Here is an 18,743-nt window from a genome sequence, read left to right on the forward strand (position 1 = left end):
AGGCTACATTGCTAATTTATCCAATCTATTTTTTTGTCATCTCAGAAACCTAGTGGCTTTTTATCGATGCTGGATGAAGAAAGCCAGACTCTTCGATCAATGGAACAAAGCCTCAGCAAACGGCTGCAGTCCCATTTGGAAACAGCTCATACAAATGCTGTTTACATGTCTACGAAGGATGGAAATGGGAACATTCCATCAAAGGATCCAGGCTCAGCATTCACTATCATGCATTACGCAGGAAGGGTGAGTTTACAGAAATGAGTGATTAGTCACATATGGTTAATTAAGAGCAACATTTAAATTTGAAGAAGCCATTAGTTCTATTGATGAAATTCAAGAATAATTACGAGATTGTCTTGTTCCACAAAGCAGTCTCAAAAACATTTTGTGCAATATAATCTAGTCTAATGAAAGCAAATGAGCGTATTTCACTTGTGATGAACAGCATATTGCATACGAAGAAGCCATGGATATCTTTGCTGTCAGCCAGCTCAAATATAGGCGATATATGAACATTGTCTATGCAACATCATTAAATAATAATGTGGAGGAATTGTTATTCGCTCATACTGTTTAGTCAGTTGTGTTATTTCACACTTGGAGATTCATATAAAATTTTGTGCGATTCATTTTATGAGAAAATTGAAGTGTTTTAATGATGAAACTTGCAGGTTAATATTTCAGTGCACTAATGAGAACTTGTTGCCTGTCATTCAATGAAATTTTAATCTGATTCTCTGCTGAATGGGGAAAAGAGATCCCCTGAACACCCCCCCCCCCCCCACCCCCCCCGCCCCCAACCCCTCCACCCTGGCCTTATTCAAACATCCCCCAGTATCCTGGCCAACATTCTGCCCTCAGCCATTACCAGCACAGATTGAGTCATTATTGTGTGGAGTATGAGAAATATCAGTAGCAACAACAACTGCCAGAAGAAGATGGAAGGTGAGAGGACACTGAGCCAAGTGCTGTTGCCTGCTGAAATGTTCAGTGAGCACTTCGATACAAACCTTTTGCAACAGCAATGCCTCAGCTACAGTTGCTTCATCACAAAACCTGTCACCAATTATTTCTCCTGCAGCGCTCGCAACTCAAACCTGAGTCTTGGACAGAGCTGCTTGTAGATGTCAGGGTTGCTGTCAGCTTTAACTTTATAGTTATGTCTCCTCTATTACTGCAGAAAGTGGCATTAGCATATCCTATATGCATTGTTTTACCACAAAGGACTGCTTAATGTTTCTTTTTCCCCAGTTGGACAGAGCAATTCAGGGTGAGACCGCATTGGAACATTTTTGTGTGCTCCCTATCATCATCCTAACAAGATCAAATGCACAGGATTCTATTCTGTCAACATATATCTGCTTAGTGACTATAAGCAGCAGTAGCTGGCCGCTCTGTGTTTACTACCCTGGCAGTAATCATAACACAGTCTTGCTTCATCCCCTGCACTGCCTTCATTCCTATCAGGCCTTTATTTTACAGGTAGATTATCATGTGACAAAGCCTTTTGGCACATGACCACGGACAGGAATAGGAGCAAGACAGATTTCCGGTGAGAATTATGATGAATATCATCAAGAAACAACCATCCTGCTCAAAAAGAAGGTTCCACCGGCTGGTCTGTTCTGGATAGAATTTCCAGCTGAACACTAAGCTGCTGTCCAGATTTGTGCTCACCTATTTGCAACTTGTCCATCACAGCAGACCTGTCCTTACGATCACCACGATAGCCAAGCCTGCATGAGATCTAGGATCAGAGAGAGAAGGAGAAGAGAAGCAGTGAACACAATAGCCCCTGCAATGCCAGGATCCAACTTCCTTTACTTCAATTCAAGGATTTTATCCTCAACTCACTACCGATGTAAACTCTAACTCAGAATCCAGAACTAAAATGCATTTATCATTCAACCCAGTTGTGCTCTTTTGGGATAAACATATATAACTATCCTTAATGGCTATCATTGAGTGTGTTTCTTTTTCATAGCCTATGCTCTGGAAGTATTTTTCCCGTGGTCTTATCAGCGAGAATGCATTGCTTCCCCTCAACATATAGTTACTTTGGACGACAGGCTACTGGCAGCAAACCTAACCCTTTCCTCCTTCACCAGCTCACTGTACTGTCTTTAATGAGCCTGTAAAGTTACTGGAATATCAGGCAACATGGTTTATCTGCGTGGTTCATGTCTACTAGCTGGAATAGATTGTGACAGAGTTGGCAATGCGAGGATTCTGAGAGAGGACAGCAGGCACCACTCTCATTAAATGATGGCCACTCTCCTGTTGATGTTGTTTCGACAAAACTAGACGACGAATATGCTTTGGACACTCCGGTCAATATGACTTTTCACAGTCAATGCCAGCCATAGAGTCATACAGCTTAGAAACTAACAGCAGAGAGTCCAACAGCATGGGTATTACTGTGTTGTTATTGGAGGAGACTGCTACATTCAAATTGGATAGAATACTCCCTGTGTGAGAGGCTGTAACTGGATGCTTCAATAGGATTCCTTGATAGTGTGAGCGAGCAAATGATGGTTGAGCCCAGAAGTTTGCAGTTCCACTCCCAAGCAGGTTTTCTGTGGCAGCGGGAACGTGGTCAGGATGGGCTTTGTCTGTGCAGTTCGCAAAGACACATGATCCATTAAGTCACTAACTGTCTCCAGTAAGGAGGACTTTGATAATCTTGGAGTGTGTAAACTGGAGCAGTCTGCACCTAACATTGTCTAGCAAATACCCATGAGTTTTCTTTGATCATCTCAAACCTTCAATACAGCAAAGGTTTGCTGCAGTATGCAAAAACACCAGTGCAAATCTATAAGCTGGTACCTGTGACAACTTATCCCCATTCTACAGATTTGTGCCAACTGAGTCACCTTATGTAATCACTTCCATAATGTCTGCATCTGAGCAGGCACTTTCGGATGTCAATACCAAGAGAAATGGCGAGTTTTCTTAAAGAATTTCATTCCCTTCTTTGACAAGCACAGAAACCCCTCCATATTTGGAAGCTTGTAGAATGAAGGGAGAACAGAGGGAGTGAAGTGGATCATGAAATCACCTGAGTTTGCCATGCAAAATGTTTGAAGAGAGATCAAGGGGGTTAAAGAGGAGTGGTTCTGAATAAACCCTGTAAGGCCTGTCCCCCAGACACAGTAGTTGCCACAGCCTCAATCTTCCCCTGTTTAGAATAGCCATCATATACTCTCTGTGCAGGGACATAAGTAAAGGCAGTCGCTTCCACTCATTGTGTGATGCTGTATCTAGAATTATTCACATCTTTCTCCTCTCAGAAAGAAGCTACGGTGTGAGGTATTTAGAGAATGTAGTCAGCGTGTAACATGAGAGTTGTGGGCAAATGAAAGGTGGTTAGTATGTATGAGAAAACATTTGTAAGGAGGTATATTACATTAAATATAGGAAAGTTAAAGTAGTAGAAAGAGGAAGCATATGATTATTGTCAGTGTGAAAATGATGAAAACACAGGAAGTGTAAAGACAGAGTGAAAAAACAATGCTCTCACCTTAACTCTAGCTGTATAATTGAATTTCTTCCAATATTGTAGTTATATCTTGTATGCAGTGCTCCTGCTGATCACATGAACTACAAATTGTTTCAATGATTGAGGAGTAGATGCCTAGAGACTTCCCTATCTGTTGAAGAGAAAAGCATCTAGCTCTTTATTGTCACTCCTGTACCAGGCCTTTCAAGGTAGGATCAAAAAATCATAATGCTCTCTTTGTACTTTCTTCAGCAATATTTTCACTCAGGAGTTCTTCTTGCCTAGGTTGCAAAGTATATCGCCTTCCCATTGAATAACTGTTTGTTGGGCTCACGTTCAAGTTCCACCTACTCCAGAGGTGTGTAATAAGTTCTCTGAACAGGTTGATAAGAAAAGTAGGTTAATTTAAACAAAAAGATGTTGGTTGTCTTTAATTAGCATCAAGGATGCCAAATGTGCAGCTTTCACTGGCCAGTGATCTTCTTGCTGACTGTTTGCGTGATGCTAATAATCAAGTTACACAAAAGTCACCCAACAATGGAGTTGCTTGTAATGGCAAACTGCAAGTGAAGCTAGAAAACAGAATGAGCTGTAGGTGACTCACACATAGTTTTCAAAGATCAAGGCCTATGTTTTTTACCTCAATCCTGGACTAGGGAGCTGCCCCGTCTTTGTGAAAGGCTGAATTTGTGCAAGTGAACACTGCCTTTGTGAAAATGGTGGCTGAGCCCAGAAGCTTGCAGTTCTACTCCCAAGCAGGTCTTCTGTGGCAGCAGCAATGACGTCGGGATGGGCTTTGTGTCTGCACGGTTCGCAGAGACATGTGATCCATTAAGCCACTAACTGTCTCCAGTCAGTGAAGTGGGACTTTGATAACCTTGGAGCGTTAAAACTGGAGCATTCAGAGTAGACTTGGTAACTGCATTTGCACTTTGTTTATTTCTTTGGATACCCAGGCAAGGTAAACAGTGCTGGGAATAATCCTAGCTCCACAAATCTGACCTTAAGCATTGGATGTCAGGATGTTGGATTTTCAGTCAGGAAGTTTGGGATGGATAGAGATGAAGGTAGGTGACCCCAAAAGTACTGTGGACGCTATAGGGTACTGAGCTCAGCTGTCCAGTAGACCAGCCTCAGAGATCCAGCACTGTGTCCGAAGTTTAAAAATATGAATTAAAACATTAAAAATCCTTCTACCATTTAAAATCTCAACATCCAGGTTAAGTATCCTAATCATTATAGTCCATATAGAGTCATAAGAGCTGTACAGCACATAAACAGACCTTCAACCATGTCGACATGGTATCATAAATTAATCTAGTTGCTTTTGCCAGCATTTGGCACATAACCTTCTAAACCTTTCCTACTCATGTATCCAACCAGATGCCTTTTAAATGATGTAATTGAACCAGCCTCCACCACCTCCACTGACAGCTCATTCCATACATGCACCACCCTCTGTATGAAAAGCTTGCCTCAGGTTCCTTTTAGATCTTTCCCTTTTTGCTTTAAACCTATGCCCTCTAGTTTTGGACTCCGTTACCCTGGGGAAACAACCTTGGCTATTCACCCTACATATGCCCCTCATGATTTTATAAATTTATAAGCCACGCTCCAGGGAAAATAGCCCCAACCTAATAGGCCTCCCACTACAGTTCAAGCCCATATATTAGAAGAAGCAGTTGTTAGGTTTAGACTGGAGCTTCTATTTTAGTGATGTTACACAAGAAAAGTTGAATTGGGAGATACAACTGGATCAGGTTTTTTTTGTTTCAATTTGACAGAATTAAAACAGAGAGAGCTAATGGGGCTTGTCTTCTGAATTGAGTCATTTCAGCTGATTGTGAATAACAATGAAAATAGCTGTCACTTCCACAAAGCAATATACTTATGAGGTTAAACCACTGAATTTAGAGAGAGATAACAAGGTGTGGAGCTGGATGAACACAGCAGGCCAAGCAGTATCAGAGGATCAGGAGAGCTGACGCTTCAGGTCTGGACCCTTCACACCACCCCAAAGCCTTCTACCCTCCCTCAACCTCCTTACCTCCAACTGCTGCCCCCCTCCTCCCAGATGCCATCCCAAGTCCCCCGACCCTCCCTCGACCTCTTCAGCTCCGACTGCTGCCAGCCTTCCAGCTCCGGTGATGCTGCTTGGCCTGCTGTGTTCATCCAGCTCTACACCTTGTTATCTCATATTCTCCAGCATCGGCTGTTTCCACTATCTCTGAATTTAGACAGAGAGGTTGTCTCTTGTGAACTTGGGTGTGAAAGTCTGAGAGACACAATCCCAGATCTTCTAGTAGAGTTGTAGCCCCACAGTGATGCTGCCTATTTTCAGCTGCGGCCTCTCATAATGGATAAAGCTGCAAATGATGCATTTGGCAGTTGATAGTTTTACGTTAATAGCTGGGATACATAATCAACAATGTTGGGTCATTTGATACTGGAAGCTAAGTAGAGAAGACTCTAATGAAATCTTGTTTAACCATGCCTCCGTACCTAGTGCAAGTGGTCAGTAAATGTTCATTAGTTTTCACTAGAATGGTATCATTTGCACCTCATCCCATCAAAGGTTTCCAGAACATGCTGTTGATGTTTATACAGAACTATACCAGTGTAGCCTTTCAGTCAGGCATGCAAAATAAAAGACGACAGAAGAGAAAAACGTGAAACAACACAGTATAGAGCTGGAGAAACACAGCAGGCCAGGCAGTATCACGGGAGCAAGAAAGTTGACGTTTCGAGGTGGGATCTTTATTCAGAAATGGGCATTTCTGAAAATGGGTCTGGACCCGAAACATCAACTTTCCTGCTCCTTTGATGCTGCCTGGCCTGCTGTGTTTCTCCAGCTCCACACCGTGTTATCTCAGATTCCAGCATCCAATGTTCTTGCTATCTCAGAAGAGAAAACCATATCTCTTTTTTATGAAATATCAGGTCTCAAGTATTTTAATGGATGCATGTGGATTATGAGTGGATGAGAAGATGGTTAGTTAGGGTAGATATCAAAGGCGTAACCCAATAACTTCAGCCGCAGATGTGTCCCAACGTAATGGTTTTTCAGTCTAATTCTAATTTCAATATCATTCACTTTCAGCACATTTTATCAGTTCTCATAAAGACTTTACAAATTAAACTGGACCTTTACCTTTAGTGGCCTCCCACAGTTTGAAATAAAGAACAGAGGAGTAGGGAAAGATAACAGCAGCCCAGTTCAGATTATCCTATCTTCCCAGCTGAGGCTAGAAGTCCATATTTGGGAAGCATAGATATCAAAGCCTGTTTGGGGGCATTTGTAATTGGGTTAAGGAGAAAGGGGGCTGGATGTGTGGTGGTAGCTCGGGTGGCTGTTGGTCAGGGGTAATCAGGTAGGATCGAGGACCATTCGGTTGGGTATTGTTGAGTCAAGGTTGAATGATCAGGCTGGGGTTGCTTAGCTCGGGTAAGGAGGGGATAAGCTGGTGGGCTGCTCAGATTGGGTGAAGTCAAGATAAGGACGCAATCAGACAGGGGGAGGGATGTGAGGGAGCAATGAAGCCATGCATATTCAAGTTGAGGTAGGTAGGAGGGCCTGGGAGCCAGCCAGTGAGGGGGGTGGTCATTCAAAGGATTTCAGGTTGGGTTGGATATTTGTTAGTCTGGGTGGGGCCAGATGGGAAGTTAGTCAGTACAGAATAGTATGGTTGGATGGGAGTTCCATGTGGGGGCGGTCAAGTTGCAGTGACAGTTCATTTGGTCAGGACATTGCAGGGAGGTAATGACCAAGTTGAGTTAGGGCAGTGGCGTGGGGGCTTAATCCTGTGCTCACTGTTGTATATTCTTGAAGAGGGTCCTTGGTGACAGAAATCAGAATTTTAAACTCCTCGGAAGTCACGTGCACCTATAAGGTGTCAGAATGCAGATGGAATCCTGGGAGGGGGAGCTAGCGGTACAGTTCATTCTTGGGATGAGCACTCTTTCCACCTGTAGATTCTGTCCTCAAGTCCGGCACTTGCTGTTCCCCTCCATGACCACTCCCCTCCACTGACTCAACCACTGCCACTCCCTCCCCAAACTCTTGTTCTTGTAGTTCTCCCCCTCCCTCTGGTGCCCCTGCCTGACTTCTCTGATGTTGACAGCCCCTCTCCAACCCCTCAGCTCACTACTCTCCTCCTCAATTGCCCTGCTTTCCACTCTTCCCTAACACACCCATTTTCCTTCCCTCAAATTCCACTGCCAGCAGTTCCCTTCCCTATCGCCCCACCAGCTGCTAGCACCTCACCTCTCCAGCTTGCTGCCCCCCTCTTGACATTCCTAATCCCTGCTTCTATCATTTGAACCTCCGACTCCTCACTGCCTTCCATTCACCACATCCCTTGGGAAAAGGATGACAGAAGGGAGGAAGTGAGTGTGGTAGTGTTAAGAAGGAACAGGAACTAGGAGGCCCGAAACGTCAGCTTTTGTGCTCCTGAGATGCTGCTTGGCCTGCTGTATTCATCCAGCCTCACATTTTATTATCAGGAACTAGGAGGAAAGTGGGGAGCAGGCGGATGGTGATGAGTGAAATAGCAGAGAAGGAATCAATGAATGGGAATGAAGTGGTGAGCTAAGAGTTCAAGAATTACTGTGCAAGACAGAGCTTCTGGATCCAAGGATAGGTGAGAGAGAACATTGGCTGCAGAAATTCACCAAAGATCTCAGATAGCACCTTCCGAACCCACAATCACTTCCATCTGGAATGGCAAGGGTAGCACATATATGGGAACACCACTGCATGCAAGTTCCCATCCAAGCCACTCACCATCATGACTTGGAAGTATATCGCCGTTCCTTCACTGTCGCTGGGTCAAATTCCTGGAATTCCCTCCCTAATGGCCTTGTTGACTGCAGTAGTTCAAGGAGGCAGCACAGCAACATTTTCTCAAGGGCAACTAGGGATGGGCAATACATGCTGACCAGCCAGTGACCCATATCCCACAAATGAATATTAAAAATGTTCCACCTGGTTAATCATGTCAGATTTGGCTTTCATCCTTTAGCTTCCTGTTGTGGGGAAGTCTATTATTCCTTTACCAATGGGCTAGAGCAGGGCTTCCAAATGTGGGGTGTGGGAGTCTGAGTTGGGGGCCTGCAAGCTGAAATTTTGGAGCCACAAAACCTGTAGTAGCAGTGGGCACCATCGAGCCCTGATTGAGCTGAATAAAGCTGTCATTGTGTTATAACACGCTCCTGTTCTCATGGGCTCCACACACTCATATTTCTCACCGACGACAATTTTCACACCTTGAGATAGAATCACAGTGAGAAAATGTTTTGGTTTGTCGTGGAGTAGAGTGAGAGCAAATGCCACTTTACCACTGGGGTGTGTGCAGCTGCATTAATTCAGAGTGCAGCTCTTGCTTGCCTGTTACATGTAAGTGCACAGCGTGGAGAGAATGCCACTCAGGGGGAAGGGAGCATTAAAGGGAGGTGTGGAAGATTTTAACTTTGGACAGACCCTCTGATAGGTTCTAAGGCGGGGACCATAAATGAGGGCTGCCACTTGCCAACAGAAAGCTGCTGGGCTGGGTTCCTTTGTGAGAGCCTCTCCTGCCTCTAGTTAAAATCTGGAAATAGTAGGTTAACTGCCCAGTTAAGGTACCCAATCGACCGACAGATGGACATAACTGTCCCACCCTCATCCTACTGCAAGTAAAGTATGACAGGAACAAAAGTTGGAACCTAGATGTGGGTATGGTAGTCGATGAACTGGTTTTGATCACTACCAGTTCATTTTCCCAGTTATCTTGAGGACATGCTCTTAAGTATACTTTGAGCTTATTTGTTTGTACATCTTTTTAAAATAAAAACTTTCTGCATTCTCTCTCTCTCTCTCTATTTCCAGTTAAAACATGTGGCCTGATGCCCGATGCCACTCTGCCTCCAATAGACGTTTGTTGGAAAGTGACGTGCGTGTGATGATGATATAAATGACCTTCCTTTATGAAAAACTGACCAAGAATTAGAACTTTGAACAGCCACTTAGGCCAAATCGAAAATACCAAGTGTCATTTCAAAAAGAAAAATGACCACATGTCCCTTCTCAAATATCACTAAACGTCTGACTGTAAAAGAATGATGTTCATTGCTGGAAAACAGTCTTTAAGTAACATGTAATGCACACAAGTGGGAGCCTAAAGAGTAGGTTCGTTATATATAGCCTCAAGTCAGGACTATAAATTTGTTTGATGCAGACTGATATCACTGGAGCTAGCCATTTTAAACTATAATCACACAATGGGGAAATCAGGCTACTAGATTAGTCTCCTGGCTCTTAATATCCGCTTGCATAATGGCCTTTTAGTGCTGATCAATTTGTTTTCATCTTCTCATCAGTGCATGTGTCAAAAATAGCCTTCTCAACTGTCATCTAACCTCTGCCCCGGGAATGCATTTGGGAAACTGCTGCAGGCCAAAGTAGTCTCTGAAACTGAAACTTTCATTCCAGCTGAACACAAAGAAGATGGATTAATCAATGAGGAAGCTTTCAATTTTTCTCCCTCTCTCTAGAGTGATTTTCCAGACATAACAATCAGCATCGTCTGGTGCAGACTCAGTGATGAATCTGTCAAACTTCAAAAGGTTGCTTGACATGCAAGTAGAGAATCAAGCTCCTTAATATTCTTGCGTGACCCTGCTTAAAACACTCTCATCACCTCAGTGCCAAATCAAGAGATGGAATAGAATAAACCACTGTTAAGTGGAGTAATTTATGTAAGGTTCCAACTCCTTTGTACTCCAGTGAGTTCATTGATATTCTGCAGTTCTGAATCGCCTTCCTTGTAACCAATACAGGTTTATTAAATCCCTGGACATTTCATCCTGGACAGCAGATGGACAGGGTTGAGGGATTGCTAGTTTTGCAGCACTTACTTGAAATGGTACACATTTGCTTAAGTTGATGGAAGGACATCTGGTTGCTGTCATATTAATTGTTGTAGAAGGATGATTGACACAGGCTGTTACGGTATTGTCCCTACCTCTAGGTTGAAAGGCCTACATTCATCGTTATCATAGAATCATAGAATCCCCACAGTGTGGAAACAGGCCCTTCGGCCCAACAAGTCCACACTGCCCCTTGAAGCATCCCGCCCAGACGCATCCCCCTGTAACCCACACACCCCTGAACACTACGGGCAATTTAGCATGGCCAATCCATCTAGCCTGCACATCTTTGGACTGTGGGAGGAAACCGGAGCATCTGGAGGAAACCCACGCGGACACAGGGAGAATATGCAAACTCTACACGCACAGGCTCCCGAGGCAGTGAATGACACACTAAGAATGTAATTTCTGATTTACTTTTTCCTTTGAATGTTTAAAATAGAAAAAGTTTTTTTTTTAATTGACCTGCTGAGGAATGTGGGATTTGAATGCTCAGTGGTCAGCACTGCTGTCAGGGCCCAGTTCAAATCCCCAGCCCCTCCTTGTAAGAACATCTCTCAACAGATTGATAAGAAAAATCAATTAAAAATAGCATAAATAACCAGCTTATCTGCTTTCTTTTTGTTATTACTGGTTGAGGTGAAATATTAAGTTGCGCTATGGGGAGAAAAATTCTTGCATAAATCGAAACAAGAGGTATTTTAATCCACCTGTATAGGCAGTCAGAACTAGCTAACGGCAAGAATTTCTGGTTTTGGTGAGCAGGAGGATCAGATGGGGAGGGAAACCCCATCATCTGCAAAATCCCACCATCCATAAATACTTGCTCCCTGTATGGTGTGAACGTCTTACAAAATGGACTTGCATGTATAATAATGGAGGCAAAAATTGTTCAATTTATTGAATGAACGTTTAGATGCTGTGACGGGGCAAGATTTCATAGGGAGCTGACTGGATAGGTTGACAGCTAAAGCACCTTGAATGGTCTCATTTTATCGGTTATTGCCTATTTATTTCAAAGGGAATGGAAAATAATAATAGGGAGGTTTTGCTAAAACTGTACAAGTTACTTGTCAGGCCACTGCTGGAATATTGTGAACAGTTTCGAGCCCCTTATCTAAGGAAAGATGTAGTGCCTTGGAGGTGGTCCAGAGAAGATTCACTGGTTTGGAGGGGCAGTCTTATAAGAAGCTAGGTAGATTGAGCCAGCACTCATTAGAATATAGAAGGATGAGTGGCAACCTTCTTGAAACACGCAAGAAATTTAGGGGACTTGACAGGGTGCTCTCCCTTGAGGGGAGAGTCTCTGATCAGAGGACAGAATTAGTGGTTGCATATACAAGACAGAGAAGTTTCTTCTCTCAGAGAGTTGTGAATCTGTGGAATTCTTTATTACAGAGAGCTGTTGAGGCTGGGCCATTAAACATATTCAAGTTTGAGAAAAACAGATGTTTAATCAGCAAGGGAATCAAAGATTATGGAGGGAAAGGCAGGAAAGTGGAGCTGAGGGTTATCAGATCAGTCGTGATCTTATTGAATGATAGCGAAAACTTGATGGACTGAAGAGTCTACTTCTGCTTCTATGTATTATGATCTCAAATTCCAGCAAATATGTTTGGGAAGGTACAGCTGCTTTCTTTCATTTCTGATCTCCTTGAACTGGATGACTGGTGGCAATGCTAGCATATGTATTGTCATACTTTCTAAAGTAACTTTCCTCAACACAGGAAGGAGGCCAAAGTTGGGGAGATTTTCTAGAAGTGTACTTTGCTGCTGATCATCATAGACTCATGAATCCTGAAGGCGAAAGCAGTTATTGTATAAGGCTTAACTTTCAAAAATAAAGAACAGTGTACTGTGGAACAATGTGGGTACCTTGTTCCAAGTTAGTTTGGGAGCAATGCAAGAGCTTGGGATTGTGTAAAACTACTTAAGATGAAACATACTGTTTATATTTGATATGACAGCTAATCCATGTTTAACATGCATTGGCTCGGATTGGTGTTCAAGTGAAAGGTAGAAAATTACATTTTTTTGCTAATATTTTCATCCGAGAACCTTTGGATGGTACATTTCATCATTTTGGTTGACAGCTGTCCTGAAAGAGCTTTCTGGTAAAGGAGCACCAGAGACTTCAAAATAATAGGTCAAATCACTTGGTCTCCACATTGTCAGAGACTGAACATACATTTGAAGATGCGCACTGAGTCTTTGTGGAAATCCTGATTTGGACTCATGTGAGATTTGTGCATCAGGAGTTCTGATGCAGAGTCACCAGGCTATAAATGTTACTCTGCTGCCTTCCCACTGATGCAGCCAGACCTGCTGAGTTTCTCCGCTATTTCTGTTTTAGTTTCTGAGGCACACACCAGACTGGATCTGATGGCTTTTAGACACCTGTCTGACTCCCTGCTTCGAGTCTTCCTGGCTGTCTATTGATGACCAACCCCGCTGCCCTGATTCAACTACTCCCAAGCCGGGCAATGTGCTCATTATTTAACCCACCTATTTACTGTACTCACTCGCCCGCCAGATCCTCTACCTATGCATCCTACCAACCTGCACGCCTCACCCATTCAACCGCCTCACCCACTTACCCATCATAACAATGTACCCAGCCCAGGCCACTGCTATCTACTGGCCTTGCCCACCTTGCCGGCAATCTGACTGACTGATCTGCATATCTCACCAACCTCACCTACTTGTCCACCTCTTGCTCAATCACTCATCCATTCCTCTATTCATTAGTATTCAAAGGCAGGCAGCACAATGTCTCAATGGTTAGCAGTGTTGCCTCACAGCGCCAGTGACCTGGGCTCAAATCTGACCTTGGGTAACTGTCTGTGTGGTCCTTATAATTTCTCCTTGTGTCTGTATGCGTTTCCTTCAGGTGCTCTGGTTTCCTGCCGTAGTTCAAGGATGTGTAGGCCAGGTGGATTAGTCATAAATGTGGGGTGGGATGCTCTTCAGAGGATCAGCTTATACTTGAGGGACTGAATGGCCTCTTTCTGCACTGTAAGTATTCTATGATTAAACCTTTAAATTTACGATACAAGAGCTGAAGCTGTAAAAAGCATTCATGTCTGCCGTTCCCGAAATGGGCTCCTCTACATCGGGGAAACCAAGCAGATGCTTGGAGACCGCTTTGTGGAACACCTACGCTCGGTTCGCAACAAATGACTGCACCTCCCAGTCGCGAACCACTTCAACTCCCCCTCCCATTCCTTGGACGACATGTCTGTCCTGGGCCTCCTCCACTGCCACAATGATGCCATCGGAAGGCTGCAGGAACAGTATCTCATATTTCACTTGGGAACCCTGCAGCCCAGTGGTATCAATGTGGACTTCACAAGCTTCAAAATCTCCCTGCCCTGATCACATCCCAAAACCAGCCAAGCCTCATCCCCGCCTCCTTGAGCTGTCCGTCCTCCCTTGACTGACCAACCTCCACCCTAACTCCCCACCTGCACTCACCTTTACTGGCTCCACCCCCGCCTCCTTGACCTGTCCGTCTCCTCTCCACCTTTCTGCTTCTTTATCCATCGTCCATCCGCCTCCCCCTGTCTCCCTATTTATTTCAGAATCCCCTTCCCCTCCCCCATATCTGACGAAGGGTCCAGACCCGAAACGTCAGCTTTCCTCCTCCTCTGACACTGCTTGGCCTGCTGTGTTCATCCAGCTTCACACCCTGTTATCTTATGTCCTCTCCTCCCCCTGACTTTACTCCATGCTGACAAGGTTCCCTGAAGAATGTAGCAGTGCCCATTCCTTTGACAATGGGATCGTAAAACCTTGGAAAAAATAAGCAGCAGTGGCTGGTTGAGAGAATCTTCAAGCACAGTGGCAGTCCACTCATCATTGCTGTTGCTGCTTCAAAGGTTTTGCGACTTTGTTTATTCAACTCGCGTGACTGTCGACACCTCTGAACTATTGAACATTCGCATTCAGTCATAACATTTAATAATGATAATCATTTACTGAAAAACAGGAACCAAAAACATTTCATCAATCTTTCCAACACCTGATAGATTTAAATCATCTAGTTCTTCCCTATCTGTGAGCACTAGCCCTTGATGTATTCATTCTCGTATACAAATGACTTTAGAAGCCAAGCATGAATAGAGAACTTGGTTAGAGACAAAAAAACTGCAAATGCTGGAATCCAAGGGAGACAAACGGGAGTCTGGAAGAACACAGCAGGCCGGGCAACATCTGGTGGAAAGGAGCAGTCAACGTTTTGGGTATTACCCTCCCTCAGGATTAGGGGATGCTGCCAGTTATCATGCAGCCTGGAGATCGAAGTATCACTTGACTTTCAATTTAATGAGCATTAAACTCTTTGCGTTCGGAGCAAACTTTATTTACTTTAGAGCCTTTTGTTTGTGGATTATAAGCAAGCATGTCTCGGCAGACATACATTGCCAACAGGTATCCTTTAAAGTTGTGGTTCTTATTATCTTTGATGGTAGTAATGATTAGTTTTATTATTCCATTGAAGTAGTATTTATTTTGGAAACCCAGGTGCCACTTAAGCAGAAAGCTTATTAGTTTTGAGTGTAGTTAATCTCCTTTGACTACTGATCTTGACCCACATGATTCATCACTTTCAACTGTTTTTACATTTACTCCTGATGTGGAAAATTATATAGTTATCTTTAGTTGAGCAACAGAACAGTGAAAATAAAACAGATTGAAAGCATAAACATTCTGGTTAAAGAAAAATGCTGAAACACTATGCAATGTTCTGTCTCGCAACAGGTAACCTATGATTTAACAGGAGCGATTGAAAAGAACAGAGATTCGCTTTCCCAAAGCCTGTTTTTTATTATGAAAAGTAAGTGTTTGCTTTTTTTTATAAATCAAAACATATTGCAAGCACTATATTTAAACCACTTTATATGTGTTAATTAGCGAAGTTAGATAGTTGTTATGTCTCAAATCTTTTTAACGTCATTAATGAAATGCCATTTGGAAATAAATGTAGTTTCCACTGTGTAATTATGTCATTTTTTTGCAATATTTTCATTGAGCTGGTATTAATACTTGTCTCAGCAGGCTGGGAAAGTGTTTCCCACAATAGATTGAAAAAGGTTGCCATATTCAAATCCTTTCCAGGAAATATTCTATAACGTTTCATGAGACATACGAATATGTAAATATTTATTGAATAGGAGCATTCCAAGGTCAAACAATGCTGTATAGATTACTTGTAATTTTTAAATTGTAGAAACATTGCTAGCAATTGCTTATAAAACCAAGCAACTAACAACACTCAAGAAGCTTAACACCACTCAGGACAAAGCAGCTGACTTGATTGGCACTACATTCACAAGCATGCACTCCCTCCACACTGACACTCAGCAGCAGCAGAGTGTGCTACCTACAGGACACAGCAGAAATCTACCAAAGATCCTCAGATAGCACCTTCCAAACTGCTTCCATCTAGAAGGACAAGAGCAGCAGATACATGGGAATACCACACCTCTGAATTCCCCTCCAAGCCACTGACCATCCTGACTTGGAAATATATTGGCGTTCCTTCACCATCACTAAGTCAAATCCTGAAATTCCCTCCCTAATGTCAACACACAGCGGGAATTCAGTGGCTCAAGAAGGCAGCTCACCACCAACTTCTTAAGGGTAACTAGGAACAGGCAATAAATGCTGTCCCAGCCAGAGATTCCTACATCCAATGGACGAGTTAAAAAATATTAGCCTAAATTAGCCCCCGCCTAAATGACTGCAGAAGCAATGGACTGATATCTCCCACTTTCTGGTTATTTTTGGGGTGTTCGTAAATGACTTTCTGTCATTTCTCCTGCACTGATCCATTGCTCGCTTCATTAATTGCGCACCCAAGCTCCACAGGGGTCTTTTCATTCAGCCATGCCATCCAGCAACAACCTTCTGGCAATCATTGGCACCACATTTAAACTCCAACTGCATACCAGTTCAAAGAAGCTAACCTTTACACACAGCTGCTCCATCCTTGCAACCGAGGACATGAACCAGAAAGGGGAGGAAAGATACTCAATTTCTTCAACATCACCACTTCCTCCCCATCTCCTCCGGCAGCTCATTCCATACACGCACCATCTTCTGTGTGAAAAAGTTGCCCCTTTGACCCCTTCTCACCTTAAACCAGTGCCCTCTAGTTTTGGGCTTCTCCACCCAAGGGAAAACTTGGCTATTCACCCTACCCCATGCCCCTCATGATTTTATAAACTTCTATAAGGTCACCCCTCAGCCTCCGAAACTCCAAGGAAAATAGGCCCAGCATGTTCAGTCTCTCCCTATAACTCAAGCCCTCCAATCCGTGGCAACATTCTCGTAAATCTTTTCTGACCCCTTTCTAGTTTCACAACATCTTTCCTGTAGCAGGCAGATCAGAGTTTCACGCAGTATTCCAAGAGTGGGCTTTGTTATTTGTTATTGTCAGATTTTCACACTGACCTGCAGTCAACCACTCTAGCTCAGAATTAACTGCAAGGCAAGTGGGCAGCAACGGATCTTGACTACACTTCAGAGCCCTTCCAGGCATCAGATGGAGGAAACATCACATATTGGCCCCCTCTGAAGCCTCTTCTCAGAACAGAAATAGGCTGTTCGGCTCCTGGATGATCCAACATTTTCCCCATAACTCGCCAAATCAAGTATCTATCTATCTGAGCCTTAAATATACACAAGAACTTGGCCCCCACAGCTCACTGTGCTAAGGAGTTCCAAAGACTCTCAATCCTCTGAGAGAAGAAATTCTTCCTCACCTCAGTGTTAAATTGGTGCCCTTTTATTCTGAGACAATGCCCTCTGGTCCAAGTCTCCCCTATAAAGGGAAACATTGTCTCAGTATTTACCCTGTCAAGCCCCTTAAGAATCTGATATGTTTCAATGGGACTACCTCACTTTCTTCTAAATGAGCACAGTCCCAAACTATTTAGCCTTAGCCCATGAGACAATCATGCCACTCCAGTGAACGTGTGAATCAACCTTCTCTGAACTACCTCCAATGAAATGATATCTTCCAAAGATGTGCAGGTTCAGTGGACGGACCAGGCTAAATTGGCCATAGTGTCCAGGGATGTGCAGATTGGGTGGATTAACCATGGGAAATGGAGGGTAAGGGAGTGGGTCTGGGGGGATGTTCCTCGGCGGGTCAGTGTGGACTTGATGAGATAAGTGGCCTGCTTCCACACTGTGGGAATTTTATGACTCACTTAAACAGGGAATGAAAATTATCAGTACTCCAGACATGGTCTCATCAGCACCTTACACATTTGGAGTACAACTTCCCTACTCTTGTTCTCCAAGCTCCTTGAAATCAGGAACAAAAACAAAGTTGCTGGAAAAGTTCAGCAGGCCTGGCAGCATGTGTGAAGGAGAAAACAGAGCTTACGTTTCTGGTCCTTCCAGGATGGGTCATCGGACCCAAAACATTAACTCTGTTTTTTCCTTCACAGATGCTGCTAGACCTGCTGAGCTTTTCCCGCAACTTTGTTTTTGTTCCTGATTTACAGCATCCACAGTTCTATTGGTCCTTAGAATAAGGGCTAACAATCCAGGTGCCTCTACTTTTACCCTGCCTGTGATCCCCAGCAGTATAGTAGTTTCAGCCAGGAAGGACAAGGCTGTGCCTAGCCAGGACTCACTCATCATTTCTGGGCAGTCAGGTCAGATCAGCAGGTCCCACAACAGAGCAGGCCTCCCTCCAACCCAGCTGTAGACTGCTGTGGTCATGGAGGAGGTGGGGGCAAGGGAAAAAAAAATGTCTGAGGGCACATAGGTGGCAAGGGTGGCAAGTAATTGTAAGTACACTCATATTTGTAAAGGTATATGCACGGTAAATCATCACACATTCAATTAGCTGCCATTTTAGTGACATCAATTACTGCAATGGCTTAGTTAGACAGCTTTAACAGACATTCCAAGGATGAAAAAAGCACTTCCCATCTGGATAGCAGCAGATATTAAACACCCTTCATTTCTTGTATTCATGAATATAGTCTTAACATCTCTCTCAAGAGGGAGAAGTCTGTAGCCCTCTGAGACTGTGATACCTTTCACTTCCACTTTAGTGTGGAGCTCACTGAGTATCGGGTTAATGCGAACGTTTAGATAACAGTTCCTTGCCTCCACTCACGTTCTGCACTTATGGCCAGTTTGTGCGTGTGGCCATGTACTAATTCAAGAGGGCACATTTCTCAGTGGCAAAGGTTAATTCCTCTTGTGTGTCTTATGAGTCACACCCTTTCAGAGATGGGTAGTGCCCAATGCTACATTTACAGCTAAAGTCTGTTTTAGTGTATTGTTCTGGTGGGAAAAGATGCTCTCAGTGCAG

At 43.6% G+C, this 18,743-nt stretch overlaps 1 protein-coding gene across 7 annotated transcripts in view; it reads left to right on the forward strand.

Moving 5' to 3' along the window:
* The window catches only part of myo16 (myosin XVI), a 360,735-nt gene that overhangs the window by 269,763 nt on the left and 72,229 nt on the right, over positions 1-18,743 (forward strand). For all 7 annotated transcript variants that reach the window (XM_059646418.1, XM_059646419.1, XM_059646420.1 and 4 more), the window contains 2 exons: positions 46-246; positions 15,167-15,242. In XM_059646418.1, the coding sequence (XP_059502401.1) occupies positions 46-246; positions 15,167-15,242 (277 nt within the window). The remainder of the gene's footprint in view (positions 1-45; positions 247-15,166; positions 15,243-18,743) is intronic.

Source organism: Stegostoma tigrinum, chromosome 6, assembly GCF_030684315.1.
Source record: "Stegostoma tigrinum isolate sSteTig4 chromosome 6, sSteTig4.hap1, whole genome shotgun sequence".
NCBI classification, from domain to species: domain Eukaryota; kingdom Metazoa; phylum Chordata; class Chondrichthyes; order Orectolobiformes; family Stegostomatidae; genus Stegostoma; species Stegostoma tigrinum.